Source organism: Oryzias melastigma, linkage group LG6, assembly GCF_002922805.2.
Source record: "Oryzias melastigma strain HK-1 linkage group LG6, ASM292280v2, whole genome shotgun sequence".
Lineage (NCBI taxonomy): Eukaryota > Metazoa > Chordata > Actinopteri > Beloniformes > Adrianichthyidae > Oryzias > Oryzias melastigma.
This window is the reverse complement of record NC_050517.1, coordinates 13457759-13475282: the sequence shown is the minus strand read 5'-3', so window position 1 is coordinate 13475282 and position 17524 is coordinate 13457759. Positions and strand designations below refer to the sequence as shown.

Genomic DNA, 17524 nt, shown 5'->3' with positions numbered 1-17524 from the left:
CTCGAAGATTTACCAGCTCCTGTGTGTGTGTGACTGGTGGCCATCTGTGTTTCCAAACCAACTAGTGAATAATTGATTAGTTCATGTATATGCAAAAGGATGGACTCATCTCAGGGGACATGTTATGAGGTAGCTTAGCAACACAGCAGAGCCCTGGTCAATTGTTGAGCAGCCCTAGTGGGGGCGTTGTGTGTGCTCAAGACTGTAGCTGAGGTTGTTGTGCTGCCGAGTGTGTGTTTGTGCAACAGTGTCCGCGATTTCAGAAGTGTGGGAAGGTGCTGAAGTTATAGGACCGCCTCACTCACGCTGGCACTCCTTGCAGCAGGCACCCTTTATGTAGGCAGGGGCCGTTCCTGCTGGGCACTGAGGGGGAGGGCAGGAGATGGCCTCACAGTGTACTGTGCCGTTCTGGTGGGAAAAACAGAAAAACACGCTGATTAAACAGAGACAACAAGGCAAGGATTCTGGGAAATATGCTTGATTCTCTGAAATTGTAGTCATATGTTATTGCATTAACTTTTCTGTTTAAAATCCCACATCAGCTTTATTTTATAAAAGTGTTTCCAGTTTTCTTTTAATTATGATTATGCAGTTTTAGCCAAAAATATTTTTTAAAACTGGTATTTTCTGGACATAATTTCTACAAGCGGCAGTAGTTTATTAAAAAAAATGTCTCTCAGTTGTGGGAGGGGCTGATGAGATGGAGTAAACTCACCTCCACAACCCATTATCAATGATTTTACGTGCTCACAACCCCAACCTAGCATTTACGCTGCGACAAAATTGGGGTGCAATATAGGAGCTATCCAACCGTACAGTTTTGAGCCAGATGCCAGCTCAGACGAAGACATATGCATTTTCAGAAATAACTGACGACACAAAAGACTACATCATCCAATTGAAATCCATCAATTTCTGATAATGTAAACTTCAAATCAGTTTTTTACAAAAACCAGACTCTTTGATACATAGTTTGCATGGTACATAGCCCACATCGAACTTGCACTGCACCGTCGAAGGAAAGCCATTTGCTAAACATTACATAAGGGATAATGCGCACTTTGAAGGGCATTATCTCGCTTTTATACCATGGTCCACGAGTATAATCGATTATGATTGGTTGCTGAATGTTGATATAAAAGTGATGATAAAGCACACCTAAAAAATACGTTTTGGTCAAACAGTCCAAATGTTCTATATCACTGCACTAGCTTCTTTAAAACAAACTTTTGCTTCATCTTCTGGTCTAAAACAAGCAGTACAAGGTGAGCTTTCATCATGAACTGATGCTTTATTTGACCTATCTTGACGCTGAAGTCGCGGTCGGTTTCGACTCAGCGGAGCCGCACCTTGTCAAATAGTCCGCTTCTTGGGAAAAATAGATCTAAACTGATGAATTTAACTAGAATGAAGCACTAAATTCAACTGGATGTTTATTTCTTATGTAAGTGACCATGGTATAACCAGGAAAATGCTCTTTAAAGTATGCATTATCAGAAATGAACACATTTCACAGCATCGGAGGGCTCAGGCTTCCATGAATTTCATTAAACTCTGATACTGCACACTTCAAAGCGCATTATCCCACTTATACCATAGTCACTTACAAATGAAAGAAATATTAAATCGATATTTAGTACTTTATTCTTGTTATTTCTTCAGTTTCAATTGCTTTTCCTCAAAAAGCAGACTATTTTATATGTAATGCGGCATGTTGTCATGCTAACATTATGACGCACAGCTCAGCAGACGCCGACCTCGACTGCAAAGTAAAGCGATATCAATTACCGCTTGTTTTTGTCCAGAAGATGATGAAAAAGTTTGGTTTAAAGAAGCCTGCGCAGTGATAGAGAACAGTTGGGCTACTTGACCAGAACTTCTTTTTTAGGTGTGCATTATCACTTTTCAATCCACACCCAGCAGCCAATCAGAATCAAGTATTCACTTGAATAAGTTAAACAAACCATCAATTTAGTTCAGTTGCTATGGTTACCAACTGGCTTTTAGGTCAGCGCATGATACAGATCATTTGGGCTATTTCTTTTTAAGGTGCACTTTATCACTGAGAATTATAATTTTTTAATTCACATCCTGCAGCCAATCAGAATCGAGCATTCACCCGGACCATGAATAAATGCATCTATTTGTTGTACGTAGATCCATCAGAATCGTACGTCAACACTACAATTGTTTTCAGACAGAATTTTTTTTCATCTCCTCCTGATTCACATCAAATTTGAATAAAGATTTACAAAGAAAAGCAATTTTAAGCTTAATTTTCCTTAAACACGTCCCTCCATCATCAAAATGCCACAAAACACCATTTCCCTCGGAGTGGGTCTTTAAAGATTCAAGTTTCTAATGCAGCGTGACTCAGAGGTCCTGCATGAATATATTTATGAGGGTTACAACATGCAGCTTTTGTTCCAACAGACAGGAACCGACCTAACAAGGGTCACCTTTCGGCTGTCGATTGCAACACTATTCCTAATCATTTATCCACCCCATTTAATCAGAAAAGGATTAGCCAGGTTTCGTACCGACATGAATTCATTGCACCCTCAGATTTTTATTTGGCACAAAACAAAAGCCATCGCAGGAATACTGATGCTAGACTTTACCGCTGTCGGTTCCCTGCACTCACAATCAAATCTCCTTCTGTTGTCACAAACACGCTGCTCTAGAGTTCAGCAGAAACCAGCAGATCTAGTCTATTCATATGGCACCGTCCTCTCCTCCTGCTAAGCCTGTAATTAACATCGTTTCCACGCATGAAAGCTCTGTGACAGCAACATCTCTGAACCTGATCCACATAATTGATAACATCTTAATGCATCACCTTTGGATTTTAAAGGTCACAGCTAATTTCCACACATAAAGTAAGGAACATATCCCATCTAATTCTTTAATTGCAGCTTGGGAATGGCAAAACAGTGTTCCTGGAGTCGTCTCATTGGATGAGTGGGCCGAACAAACTCCTGATGATAATTATCGTCTGTCAGGAGCAATTAGGTGCGGTGCACTGAGAGATGTGGCATTATTTTTACGCGTTGTGCAGTGGAGCATGAATGCAGATTATTGGCTGGTTGGAGCCGTATCAGTAAACGGGCTTTAGGTGGCACGGCTGAGTAGATTGAATGGGAGGGGGTGGTTAAATCTGTAGCTTGAGATCTCACGTGGCTTCTAATTTGTCCTTTTTTTTGTACTGGTTGTTATTTGCGGTGCAAAAATAAAGCCCTTGAGACAGTGTAACATCACTAAGCGCAGTTGTTGCTCCGCCTAATCCTGAGCGCAGTGGAGATTCATAATACATTACCTTTTGTTGGATTACTGAATCAAATCTCCTTTAATGCACCAAAATAATGACAATAGCAAAGTCCCAATAATGGGGCCCCAGCATTCTGCACATCTAACACATTGAAGCCCACACTTACAGGCTTCCAACTTCACACATTTCCCACAGAGGAGGATTACAAAGCCAGCTCATATGAACAAGCAGCAAAGCGGAGAAATTAAAGCACACTCAGACACCTGTAGACGTGGAAAAATCAAATCGGCTCCTCATTTAAGTGCCCCTCCTTGCTTCTTGTTGCTCCTCAGCCTCATACACACACATTCAATCAAGCCCCTCTGTGAGGAGGTGTGTGTGTGTGTGTGTGAAGTCCCACCGTGCATGTGCAGTTCTTGCAGCCATCTGTCCAGCCCTCATCCTCCCTGTAGATGACCCCCTTGACGCTGCAGGTCCGCTCACAATAGCAGCCATCAAGCCCATTCATCTTCTCCTCTGCCCGGGACAGCTGCTCACGCCACCACAACCCATCACAAAAAGGAAAAAAAATTAATAAAATAAGACAATTTAAGTCTCATTCCGTGTCTGTATTCACAGACAGACAGGTACCCAAAGGAAATCAATGCACATTACACCCCATTAAACCCTTTTACACACAGATTTTTAATCAAAAGAGAGAAAAAGGGGAATAATAACCACAGATATATAATATTCTACATCTGTTATAGCCTGTTGCAATGACAAGCACTTTGGTTATGTTATGCCTTCCTGACAGTTTAATTTTTTTAGCTATAATTGCTGTCTTTTTTTTTCTTTTCAAAGGCTCACGTTAGTGACAGCAGTGAGTCTCATTACTAGAGAATTACCTTGCTTGAGGTTTTTGCAAGGATATCCTGCAGTTCCATGATTTTCTGCACAAGCCCGTGGAAGTCATTGCAGGTTGGACATGCTAAAAGAAAACATAAAACATGTCAATGATGTAAAGTCGCTTTAAATGAAGGCACTCTGGACAATTCACTGCATTCACGCAAATTCCTACAATTTTCTGGTTTTACGTACAAAATGAGCAACAATTGATCACATGTTCAAACTTAAGCCAGGTCAAGGTCGAGGCATCTTTTTTAATTAATGGAAGTGTTATGCATTTAAAATTGATCATGAAGGACAAACTAATAAATGCGGTTTCTTGCTGGTTTGTATTCTTTGATACCAAGTCTTTCACATATCAAAATAGAGCTGGGAAAGTAAAAGCCTGGAGCAAGATTTGCAAGATTTGCACCACTAAGACATTTTTGCACCAGGTCTCTTCTAACTGTAGGTTAAGGACATGTGCTAGTAAATGGCAGAAAAAGAAAAAGAGAAGAAGCCCCTCCTTGCTTGTCCAGTGTGAACACCAAGTGCATTTTAAATAACCGGCTTTTATTTGGTTTGTGATCTTCCTAAATTCTCTACTACCTTAGATTGGCTGCAATTACAAAAGTTCCTGTTTTATGGTTTAGGTAACTAAAATAGTTTAAAAAAATGCAGCAAAGCCTAAAAATGTCTAAAACATCTTCATAGTTGTTTTTGTGGGTGAAACGGAGATAGGGTGGTTCTAGGATGACGTCACGAAATGGGCGGCACCCACAAGGAGTGAAAGGCGGAGCCTCAGAGATCAAGGTATCTAATTTCTGGGTAGAAAAAGAGTTCACATAAATAACTCATACTTCATAATTTTTTTGTTTTGTGTGTCCCAAAGGTGATATTTGAACATAGCTTACTATGACAGACTTAAGACAAGCATGGTGTTGGCCAGTAAACGGTTCTGAGTTTATCCTTAAATCAATTTGTGTTACTTTGGTGGACAAGACTGTCGGTTTACAGCATTTTAATCCCAAAACAAAACCAAGCAATGATGTTAAAGACAAAATACAGCTCAAATATGAGGTCAATTTGCTAATATATGAGGACTGGGTTTTAAATAATTAAAAAAGAATCAAAATAAGTGTCCTGTAGGTAACTTTAGCCAAGAAGTGGATGTGAACTTTTTTTTTTTTTTTAATGTAATAGGATAAGCACTTACTCCTGTTCAGATCTGGACATTGGGAGATATAACCTTGTGGCATCACCAGGACCTCCACATCCTGCATCACTCCCTGCACACAGACACACATGCAATGTTTTGATCAAAGTGCATAATACATCACAGAGAGGCACCACAACTAACATGGAGCAGGCAATATGTGACAAGTAGATGAAGATCCAGATAGGCGGTTGTGTTTATTCACAGTAAACTCAGTTCATCTTGAGATAACAAGGGGCCCAAACAGAGACAACAAATGCAAGCTGAAAAACAGCTGTTAACTAAGTGTTGGTAAGTGCTGCAGTCATGCAAGAGAGCACGGCGAGGCAGCAGTTAACCCGGGAGAGAGTTGATCCATTTCTTCAATTTCAGGAGTGGTTGCGAGGCAGTACGGCGGGAAGATATTTGCCTTAATGAATCATCTCATATCCGCACAGGAAGCTAACTGAACCTATGATGTGGGGCTTTTACTGGAATTTCTTCTATTCACAGCAGTTTTCTCCGCAAAAGCATAATCAAGAAATACAGATTCAATTTGAGCCATAAGTCCAACTTGATAGCATTTGGTCCTGTGTCCAAACCCTCAAACATACGCGCATTTGCCCTGTTGCCACGGCAACCCAGTCCCTTCCCCTCCTTGAGAGCATTTATTACCCATACAGGGAAGGCACGGTGCAACTTAGAAGGAATTGTTTTTTAAATTGTCTTGCCACTTCAATTTACCTGCAGTAAATATAAAATCCTGCGGAAATGACTTGCTGCTTTTCACAGCAAAGTGCAGAAATTGAGGCTGATGGAAGCTGTGCCTGTCCAGCACATAATGAAACCATAACACTACATTTATTTGCAGCAACTGTAGAAATTTTCACTTCCATCAGCAGCAATCAAATTCACTTGTACTGTGATTAATGGTGAATCGTTTGATTTAATGTAGCAGAAGCCACAGAGAAAGAATAGAATGAAGATGTGCTTCAAAAACGGGCTAAATGAAAGTGAATACGTCAGTGTACGGTGGCCCTGAAGTTCAATTCACACCAACAAATCACTCAATGCGAAAATTCATTAGAGATCACAAATAAAAATGCAAACAAACAATAAAGAAAAACAACAATACATTTTAGAAACCAAAAACACAATTAAAAAAAGTGAAAGAACATTAAAATGAAACATTTGGGGGAAAAAAAGCAGTTTCCGGAAATAAAATGTAAATGTTAAAAAAAATATACAATTACAGGACAGAAAAGTCAGGTACCATGTGACATTGATTTTTGACGTTTGCGTTTTTTCAAATGTGTCTTCAAAGTCTGCATACTGATAATTAGTATTGATTGGTAGAAAATATATCCAGTATTGCTTCATGCCAAAAACCTTTCCTGAAAGGGCGGACCCACTTCATCATCCAATCAGCTAAGAGCTATACTACCTTTTTCAGTATGAAACACAGTAACACAACAAGAAACAGGAACAGGTATTTTCTATGCCTCTTAACTGATTGGATGATGATGTTTGTCCATCATTTCAACAGAAACGTATTTGGCATGAAGTGACATTGGATATACGCCATTCTAATCACAAGTAACTTTTTATTAGTATTCTAACAGTGAAGACGTATTTAAAAACTCAAACCTCATCAATGTCCCGTAGTACCAACCCTTTCCAGGTTCTTATTGTGTTTTGCTTTTTAACATTTCAGTTTGATTTCTTGAAATTACTTTTACTTTCCAAAACACTTCCTTTTAATTAATATAGTTTTATTGAAATTGTGTTTTGGTATCTGGAATTTTGCTTTGCTTCCAAAAATGCATTTTTTTGTGTTTGTTGGGTTTTGTTCATGCGGTTGTGATCTTTAATGTGTTCATGTTGAGTGAATTATTGGTGTTATCTGCACTTGGAGAGTAAAGATGGCAGAATACAAGTGCAAGAACAGATATCTTAGAATTTGACACGAGAGTTAGATCGGGGGGTGTCAGATATCAATTATGATCCATTAACGATTCTGAATTGTTTCACGAATTTTAAATAATCGATTAATGAAAAATGTATATGATTAAAAGTAAAAGTGTTTTTCACTGACGTTTCTGAAGAGCACACACATGGCTGACCTTCCAGATCTCATTTTCTTTTTTTTTTTTTTTTCAGATCTCATTTTCTGACCGAACCCGACTTTGCTCAAAGTGACCATTTGGACGCATTTTAGCTTTCAGAGTTGAAGGTGAATTGGATAAAAGTCCCGTGGTGTGTAAATTGTGTCACACCAAAATTAAATATGTAGGGAACACAATAAATTTGTGAAATCACAATGTGCTGCTAGTTTGATGGGAGTTATAGAGCGTTTCATTAAAGCTGGTATTTTGACTAAATGCAACATTATCTTATTTAAGGTTGTTGAGTTCAGGGAAACATTTTCCCTTTTGATGCTGTGAAAAAATTTTGATTCTCAAACGAATATTACAGAATTTTTATGTTCTCAATAAAAGTAAAACAAGTTTACTGATCTTGTCTTTACCTAAAATGCACTTAGTAAAGAGAAACATTTCTAAAAAAAATGCAAATCTGGAAAGCGTTGATAACTGTTTCACAATTGAATCGTGAGGTGCCTTGAGACTCCCACCTCTACTGAGTGTTTAGTTTCTGTGATAATCTTCTGAAAATTTAGAGCATTTACTTACAGGAAGTGGGGCTAAATAAAATAAAACATTCTAATTAAAATTAAGTGAAGAATGTTTCCCTTATAATGACAAAAAAGTGAACCTATAGATTTTTCACATTTTTGTCAAATTCCTGTGTCACCAACATAAAACACGAGGAAAAAAAATAGAATATAATTCATTTATTTTATTTTCTTCAAAATAGTGTTTGATGTTGTCTTAAGTTTTATGAAGAATTTAGATGTTACTGCTGTTAGAATATTTAACGATTGACCCTCTATTTTGGACATTTGCAATTGAGAGGTTTATTTTGTTTTGAAAATGTATTTTTGACAGAATATTTGCAGTTGAATGAGTGGTACAGTAAGGGGAGGGTGTGTGGGGGCATGTTATCAGTTTTGTACACTTTGTCAAACCTGTATCTTTCTATCATCTGTTTAAATGTGAAATACAAATAAAAAGTAAAATGAATGTAAAAAAAAACTTGATGAACTTTGAAATAAATGTTAAACTGGATGCAACAAACAATAAAATGCATTTATATTTATATACCTCAATTTTGGTTTTTGTTGCCCCAAGAGATTAACAAATGCTTATTTCAAAATAAAAGCTGGAATCCAAAACCTATTAATTGTGACTTTTAAAATAATGATACATATAAGCATTAGATGGAGAATTTAGTCACCAAAACATAAATAATTTATGTGGTTAAAATGGTAGTTCTGCCTAATATTGTTGGAGTTCTGGATTATTTTGAGACAGTCTTTCATCCACCAATTAAAGATGCACCAAAGTTGTAGCACACAAACACAAACGTAACCGCAGCATCAAACACACACACTGACATATTGGCCTCAAAATGTCTCCCCAGGTGAGAAATTTTGATGGGTAGTCCAGATTAAAAAAATGCAATATACTATATGTCCCTGTCTCATAAACAATCGTGAAGACTGGGCTTAATGAGCAGTCCAGAGTCAGTTTAATGATTTCTCCCAAATCAGTGATGTGGGGGTAGCTGAGATAATTGCACTGGGCTTAGCTGCAGACTGAGGAAAGAAACAAACAATGGCAGGAAAAAAAATGTCAATTCATACAGAGAGCAGAGAAACACTTAAATAAGACAGTAAGCCTTGAAAAATGCAAGCAATTAAACCTAAAAAAAAAGACAAAGAGGGAGAAAATAGAACAAATCAAATGAAAGTGAAAGGAGGGAAGATATTCCTGCATGCTTTTCTTCTAACTTCAGAGACACAAATGTTTGCTGAGCGGCTTTAACCTTGAAGAAGCCATGAGCGGCATTTCTCTGCCCGAGCCAGAAGGAAGTGTCCTCGGGTATGTCCATGGAGGGAGCTTCAACCACACGCTCGTAGATCCTGAAAAACACAAGCAGGAAGTTACAAAGTGCTGTCAAAACTGATCAAAATAATCTAGATTTAGAATGAGCTCCCCCTTCACAGGGCAGGTCCTGCCCTTCTAAATCCTCCGGTTAACTTTGTTCCTCTTGGGAGGGTACAGAAAGCCGCATGCTTTCTGCAGAGCACATGGTGATGCCGTCTGCTTTCTCTATTGTGCCAAGAAGCATCATCACGAAAGAACAGTCACACCCAAGTCAAGCTGAACACCAGGTGTACGTATAATATAGACTTATCTTAGGTGTTGTTAACCTTCATTAAGCATTTTAGTAGGATAAAACATCAAAACGGGCCTTTAATGAGAAATAAATTTATATCAGTTGAGAATTTGTATTTTTTAAGCAACTTTGTGGAAAACTTCTGTTTTAAACTGCTTTTTTTCACTGTCTGCTGGACGGCCCAGGCAGCCTAAAGCACATACAAAAACCCCGGTTGAAAAGCTAGTCAAGTTATCTGATTTGAGCTGACCCAATATAATGGATTGCTGATGTAGGTTTGACTTGCAGTTTGAGTCTGACTGAGCTTTACAGAAAAAGGATGGGATTTCTCCAAAGTCTTTCTCCCCCTGAAGCAGATGCTACTGCATTCTGTGAACAAACTGACAAGTCTTCCTGGTGGATGGTGCAGTGCTCAAATGTAATTTTTGAGATAATAAGCCATTTTTTTATTTCATCTTTTCATTTTCTGGGTATAAAGTGCATGAAGTGCAGGTATGAAGTAAGCAAACCGAAAAGGATAATATGGTAAGGACTGAAAGTGTATACATTTTGTTCGGCAAAAATGTCATGCGTACCTCTACAGTACAAGAAAAAAGTTCTCCATCCACTTATCTTGTACCTGCTTTGCCAAGTTGAACTTCTGATTTTTTAGCTTTTTTCACAAGAAAACACTGACACTTTACTTCTGAGAATTATTTACTCGAGGTTACAGAATTTCATTTGGTTTGTTTAGTAATACACCTAACATTATCCTGCATTTTAGATTATGAAATTTCCTGAACATTTTTTCAACACTCATTAGATTTATAAAGATGGCGAATAAACGATCTTGGACGTCGCCAATATTTGTATTTTTGGAACCAGATCGCAAATATTCGAGTCATCAGATACTCGTTCCAGCCCTGAGTAGTACGCTGCAGGAGCATACACTCTCACACACAGTCACTCCTAAGGGACGGTTAAGAGACAAAAACCAACACATGAAGCAGGTTTTAGGAAGCCAGAGTGCGCGGAGAAAACCCACACATGGACCACAAGCAAGCATAATTGTGGTAGGGGTAACAAGTTGTATTAATAACAGTCTAATAATTTGCATAGTATTGCTTTTTATTTAAACTTTGTTATCAACACACAACAGAACTGACCTCTACATCCCATTTTAGTCCTCTAAACTACATTTTCAATATGAGTTTACCAAAATACATGCTTTATATTTGCAATTGAACCCATATTTATCACCAATGTCAACTATGAGAAACCACACTATAAATGGCACTGCAGTGGAACTACAGCTAATTTTGATTTGGTTTTAATTTTAGTCGCTCTTTGTGCCAAAAACAGGGACTAGAACTTGGCAGGGATTTTCATTTGGCACAATACAAACTCTTATAAAGCAGATCTTTTAAATGTTCACAGTTCTTTCTCCTCCTCTAAAGCTTTGATATTGCACTAAACAGTTTTAATCTTTTATTTCTTTTTAATCACACAAATCTAAGCCAAGTATTCTGTGAAGCTGCTTTAACCAAATATCCAACAATCACAATATGCAAAAACTAGTGAAAATGAAGCCAAAAGGTCCCTTCTTAACTTAAACATATTTATATGCAAGTTTTAATAAAATTCTTCAAACACATAGCCATCTTAAGAAGAGGAGCTGTAAAAAGTAGCTAAAGTTCAAGTCTAGACAAAACTTTGAAAGACCTTGAGAGAACCAGAAGACCTATCGCTGAAGACCACTTTAACATTTTAATAAGATTTGGCTCCTTGGAGGCAAAATACAAAAAAAAAATTAGAAGACCTTTTAACTGTGATTTAATGCTGAGCGCTAAAAGACAGAAAATCAAGTAAAGGGCATTGTAAAGGACATTAAAGTAAGTTGAGATCCAATTTAATCATTGTAAAATGATTAAAATGTCTCTGTTTTGTAATGTAGTCAAATAGTCTTTAGGACCCTTGTTCTATCGGCATTTCGAAACATTTTGAATTAGAAAAAGGTTCTTTTGGCTTTCCATGTCTGCATACGGAACTCAAAACATCCTACCTGTTGCAGTCGACGTGTAGGATGACATGAGAGGCGCTAACGGCCACAGAGACCTTGTGCCACTGGTCATCAGCAAGGCTGTAGGGAAACACCTCAGTGTGATCCTGCTGGTTTTTGGTGCGGTAGTGAAGGCGCACCTCACTGCGCTGTCCGCTGCTCTCTAGCTCCAAGAACCTAAAAAAAAAGAAATCTGCTTTAGCAAAAAAAGAAAAGATTTAGCTAAATTGTCTTAAGCGACAGGACGAGTACAGCATTTTCAGGGATTCAACTACAGAGAGGCATCTGACTCGTGTTTACCCGATTGTGTTCACAATGGGCAAGCAGGAAGGGTCTATTTCTTCTTTTATTTTATTTTTTTAATTTTTACTAGCAAATTTCCACTACCTGTAGCTAAATAGTGGGAAATGTTGATGCAGTGCAAATCTCGTGAATCGGGTACGAAACAAAAACAGTTCACTGCTACTGTCCTTGCATTAGCAGATATGGATTACCATCATTTCAAGAGACTGGCCTTGGTTTATCTTTATTTGATAAAACAAATGCAGACAATATTAGGCTTCTCAGGTTAACCAGATAAACCAGCTGCACACAGAGTTTGGTGAGTTTCTAAATCTTTGGCCGAATCCGAATTTATCCCCTACGACTTCTCCCCTTCAATTGTCCTTGCAGTGGGGGGAAGCAGAGCCCTCCGCTGCGAGGGGGTTTCACGTCACACTGTGCTTTTTTTTTCAGCTGGGTGCACTCTGAAGCATAGGAGTTTACATTTAAATGTTTTTTTTTTTAGCATGACCTTTTTTAAAAAAAAAATAAAGTTATGTATCTTTGAGCGTTAGCAGCTCTGTGCTAACGTAGCTGACCGGCGACTATTACTGACGTCATTAATAGTAACGTCCGAATTTGAAGACACTATTTTTCCATATCTCTCCGTTTGGAGGGCTAAATATAGAGGTAGGGAGAAGCCGTAGGGATAGAAGAAGAATTCGGATTTGGCCTTTGTTTGGTCCAAGTTTGACCTGGTTTAGCTGCCATTGCACAATCAATGGCCACGCATTTTGATTGTAGAGTCCGACAACAGTTGTAAAAACTTGGTAGATACGTGTGAAAAGGAAAGTTTTAAAAGTGGAATCCTGCTCCTGCTTTTCCTAAAGAAAAATATTTATCGATACAGTAATCTTTCTAATGACCTTTTGTTGTTAGCCTTAAGCTACGGAAACACAAGGCATGTAAGAACCTGCGTTTAGCAAGTTCTTGAACGCGCATTTAGCCGCCCATAGTATTCACACTAGACAAGAAGGGAGGGCTAATTCTTATTGTTCTTTTGCTACTGTTTACTACTGAATGTCTTCCACTAACAGTTGGTGCAAAATGTTGAAGCAGTGAAAATCTCTTACTCCAGGCTTTTTCCTTCACAGCTCTATTCTGATACAAGACTTGGTGTTATACAATTCTGTCTGGGCACAAATAGAAAGTATTAATTTCTCCTTTATGATCACTATTCAAAAGGTTGGTACCCCTGTGAATTATAAGGCCAAATCCAAATTTTTCCCCTACCCCTCCAATTGTAGGGACATTTGAAGGGTAGAGTTGTCTGTGATAGCCAAATGCTGGATTCAGCCTATTGGCCGTAGTTTGGGGACCCCTGATTTACATTAACTTTTCATTGGAAGAGACGACTTGAAGGCCTATTACTAAAGGCGGTGGGAAAGTAGCTCAATACATTCACAATATCAAGATGCAAACCTCACTTTACTGATTGGACTAAAAAGTGCGCTCTTCCCTGACTGCACTGCACTTATAGCGTTGAAAATAAATAACTATTTGCAACACTATTAAAGAAGAAACCACATCAGTAGTCAAGCACAATGGTGCTTCAGAATCTGACCGGTAAATGCAACATCAGCAGCATGAAAGAAACGCCAGCGTGGAGGTTCAACTTCTTACACTGGAGTATTAGTATTCTGGGAGAATCCTCTCCACCGCGCTGCAGAGATTCACCCAGCACAGGGATGCTAATGGAAACAGCTGCCAGTACACACTCATCACCTCTGCTTTTAATGTCAGACTTATTTAAAGTGGAGCTATTTGCTGGAAACATTATTCAAAAGGAAAAAAAAAAAATGGGCGCACATGCAAGTGAAGCCATAGAATTGATATATCTGCAAACCACATCTAAAAGATTTACTCTCCCCTTGTCGTGAATGTACATTAATCCCCGCTCTATAACTGCACTCGCTTACACTTCTGACGCCGAATTAGTCCTTGTCACGTTTCCAAATAAAACTGTGCGGCGCTGCTTTGTAGAATATGAATGACTGAGAAAGCTAATCACCAGCGGGGAAAGTCATTAACATCCCTGTGAGCTCTCTGCTCAGGACTGACTTTAATGTACAAACTGTTCAATCAATGCATTATGAGAAAGTAAGATTGCTGTTCTGATCGCCCAACGGTTCAGCTACCACAAACTAATGAAAGCATTAGCATACCAACTGCAGACAGTGTTTAATCAGTTTTCAGCTCACAATTACAGACTCCACGCTTTGATGGACTCTGAATAATATGCAGCCTCCTGGAACGATTGGCCCCGTTTATTCTGTTAAACGTCTAAATGTTTAGCAAATACAAACATTCAGTTGACAACATGACTGAACAAAAACTCACACAATTTAGACAAATTAGAGTTAAATTAGGGAAAATTATGCTGATTTGATTTGAATCACACAACATATTGTTTTTGCTCTTGTTCTTTTACCAATTCTATGATTAATAATCACTAGGGGTGTGCCAAAATATCAATATATCGCGATATTTAGTAATACGATTGATTCTCGATGGGTTCTCACCAAGTATCAATGTTATATTTTTTGTTTGAAGAGGCTGTAAAACGTTATATTCCTCATCCTTTGGTGAGATGTTTCTTCAGAATGAGTTTGATCAGCAAGACTGGCTGTCGTCAGCACCAATGTGTCTGGCAGCTACTTGAGTTATTTCATTTTGTTCTGTTGTTTACAACAATTTTGCACAAAATAGTGGTATTGCTGTTCATATTTACTATTTTTAGCACTGAATTTTACAGATAATTCCAATTCAGTTGGTGTCAATGTTGTCAAACTGATTTCAGCAATGTTGCACAAAAGTGTGTATTATTTGTTGCACATAATAAGACATGAGTTGTTTATTATGATTGAGTTCAAGCTAAAAAAATAAACGGGGATATATTTTCATAAATATATGTGTTCTTCGATATATTGTGACGTATTACAGCTGATTTTTACCAATTTTTGCAGTATCGCGATATCATAGATATCATCGTATCGTGAGGTACTCAGTGATTCCCAGTCCTAACGTCTACCCTACATGTAGAAGATTAAAGAATATACACTTTGTGCAATTTAATCTAAGATAAATCACCTTTCAACAGTCAGTCAGCACTTTTAAAGGAAAGATGTTGTCTTAGAATGTACAGTAATCTGGTGATTAAAGGGTCCCTAGTTCAAAAGATTCTGATAAATGCAGCCTTAATAGAACACTAACCTACATAGATATAATACTGTGGCATTGCTTAAACTTGTGTAACTATAATGCAATGCTCCGCATTTACTCTGATGCAGCACATCAGAATAAAGTATAGTGTGTTATTCATATGGGGAAGGGGGTAATGATTTGAGTATAGTGCGCATGTGCAAGAATAATCTAACTGTGCAGCATTTGTTGAGCTGGTAATGACGTTTTATCAATACATCAAAGGTTTTAGAATCAGATTTAAAACCCTCGGTCAAACAGATGAAGCTTGATTCATTGACTCGAGCTCGGGTCACATGTGAGTATGATAATCCTTAACCTACAAGGAACACTAAAACAATCTAAAAAGTATGTCTTAACCCAGTTCAGATCTTTATTAAGACTGCATGTTTATTGTCTCTTTATTCCAGCTCACTATAGCGTCGATTTTTGCTGATTTTTGTTTAAGCCTCTGCATCAACTAGAAAAACAGCAACAGACTTATAAGTATTTCATGTGAAAGTTTTCTATAACCAATTCTATCACTCAGCTGATTCTATAATGTTAGAGTTCTGTGTAAAAAAGCACAATGACACTGTTAATGTTGGTGCAAATACAATTTGTTACCAATGCTTTTAAACGATGATTAAAAACTTTTAGCACACTTGATATTTACACAGTAAGGTGAGTAAATTGTGAGTTTTAGGAAACATTTTTCCAGAAGCTACATTCTCATGATGAATGCTTCTTAAGTTTTGGGTGTCTGATGATGGCAAAAAAAAGCTCTAAATAACCACCTGCCGACAGCAGTGGAAAAATGTGTTTGGTGTGAAATGGAGGTTAAGTGGATACCGCGCACACTTCGCCCGCACACTTCCACGTCCTTTGTGAACCCCGTGTTAGACTCTTAAGTCTATGGGGAAAAACTCACCATTTACTTGGTTTGGCAACAGAGCCAAATATCTGAACTTAGGCAAAGAATTGGCGTCACATCATCCTATCAGGAAGTCAGCTTTGACCCGTGACGCAATCAGCAGTTCAAAACCAACATGGCAGAGAATCTAGCTGTTCTCTTCCTGAACTTCAAGATATTTTTCTTACTTCCATTGAGACAAAAATAAAAAGGTCAGACAATTCAATTTGTATTTTGTTTTTCTTCTTCAGACTAATGCGGAACAGTAGGTCATTAAACTGGGTCACTGAAAGGTGGGAGTACCGCGGCCATCATTCACATGGTAAAGCTCACCATACAAGGAGAGTCTGTGAATGACCTCATGAACCCAGACATAGAGATGTGTTTACCAATGTTTTGTAGAACTCTTTAATAAATAAATGTGATCTCTCAACTTCATCTTTGTCTTTTATACACTGTAAATGAGATATACTGATATACAGTCAATGCTTCCATGTAGAGATGAGGCTAAAAACTGTATACAGTAGGCCCTCCGACACACGACTGGAGTGTCTAGTTTATTAACACATTTTTTGGACTTTTCTATATGAATTGTGTTTGGTGTAAAGAGAGTAGTTTTGACACCAAGTAACACACACTATACCTTACTGTAATATTGATATTCATTGTACCAAACTGTCTTTTAGAGCTTTAAAGTATTATGGTGACTTGTGTACCTGTGATCCGACTGATGTACGGAGAGAATGACTCCAGAATTGAGACGATCTTGTTTGACGGTGGCCAGAACCGTGAACTCATTCTTGCCTTTAAGCTTCTTGACCATTTGTGCTGAAACCTCAGCAGAAGCTCTCACTTCTCTGGAGGATCCTGGGATGGCAGAATGAAGAAAACGTATGATGTTAACAATTATAAACATTTTCTCTTAATCTCTGCTGTCTTGATGTATACACACATACAGATGATTAAATTAGAAAGTAATATTTTCATTTGTTTACTTTTAGTGTTCATGTATCTTGCAAAACCAAGGAATCAATTTGGCATAAATTACAGCAAAAAGACCAAAAACTTGTTATATTTTTAAATCAAAGTTCAACAATTTGATAATCTTGCAAAATCTGCAAATGAAAAAAAATGAATTGACAAAACAGACACTATAGAAAAGACGTAGATTTGAGGCACGAAACATGTTATTGAACGTATATTTGACATATATTAGAAACATTTTTTTAGAAAATCAATAGCAAAAGAACCGGTGCATGTCCAGGAAGTGAATTTTATAGGATGTGATGACATGAACTAGCTTTTACCATGTTTTTTATTTTTTTAGCACTTCTCCGAAATATCTTCCAGCCCTAAATCACTTTCCCTGCACTATGCTTGGCAGAGTTACACAGTTCTTTTCTCTTTTGGTGTAATTTTGCCACCTAAAAATAAATAAAAGAA

General features: G+C 37.8%; 1 protein-coding gene across 1 annotated transcript in view; it reads right to left on the bottom strand.

Annotated features, from left to right (window-relative positions):
• nell2a (neural EGFL like 2a) overlaps positions 1-17524 on the bottom strand; it is a 126821-nt gene that overhangs the window by 95270 nt on the left and 14027 nt on the right. The window contains exons 3-9 of the mRNA XM_024282195.2: positions 16798-16948; positions 11671-11844; positions 9276-9372; positions 5352-5424; positions 4156-4238; positions 3669-3797; positions 306-408 (exon numbers count right to left, since the gene is read on the bottom strand). Of these exons, the coding sequence (XP_024137963.1) occupies positions 306-408; positions 3669-3797; positions 4156-4238; positions 5352-5424; positions 9276-9372; positions 11671-11844; positions 16798-16948 (810 nt within the window). The remainder of the gene's footprint in view (positions 1-305; positions 409-3668; positions 3798-4155; positions 4239-5351; positions 5425-9275; positions 9373-11670; positions 11845-16797; positions 16949-17524) is intronic.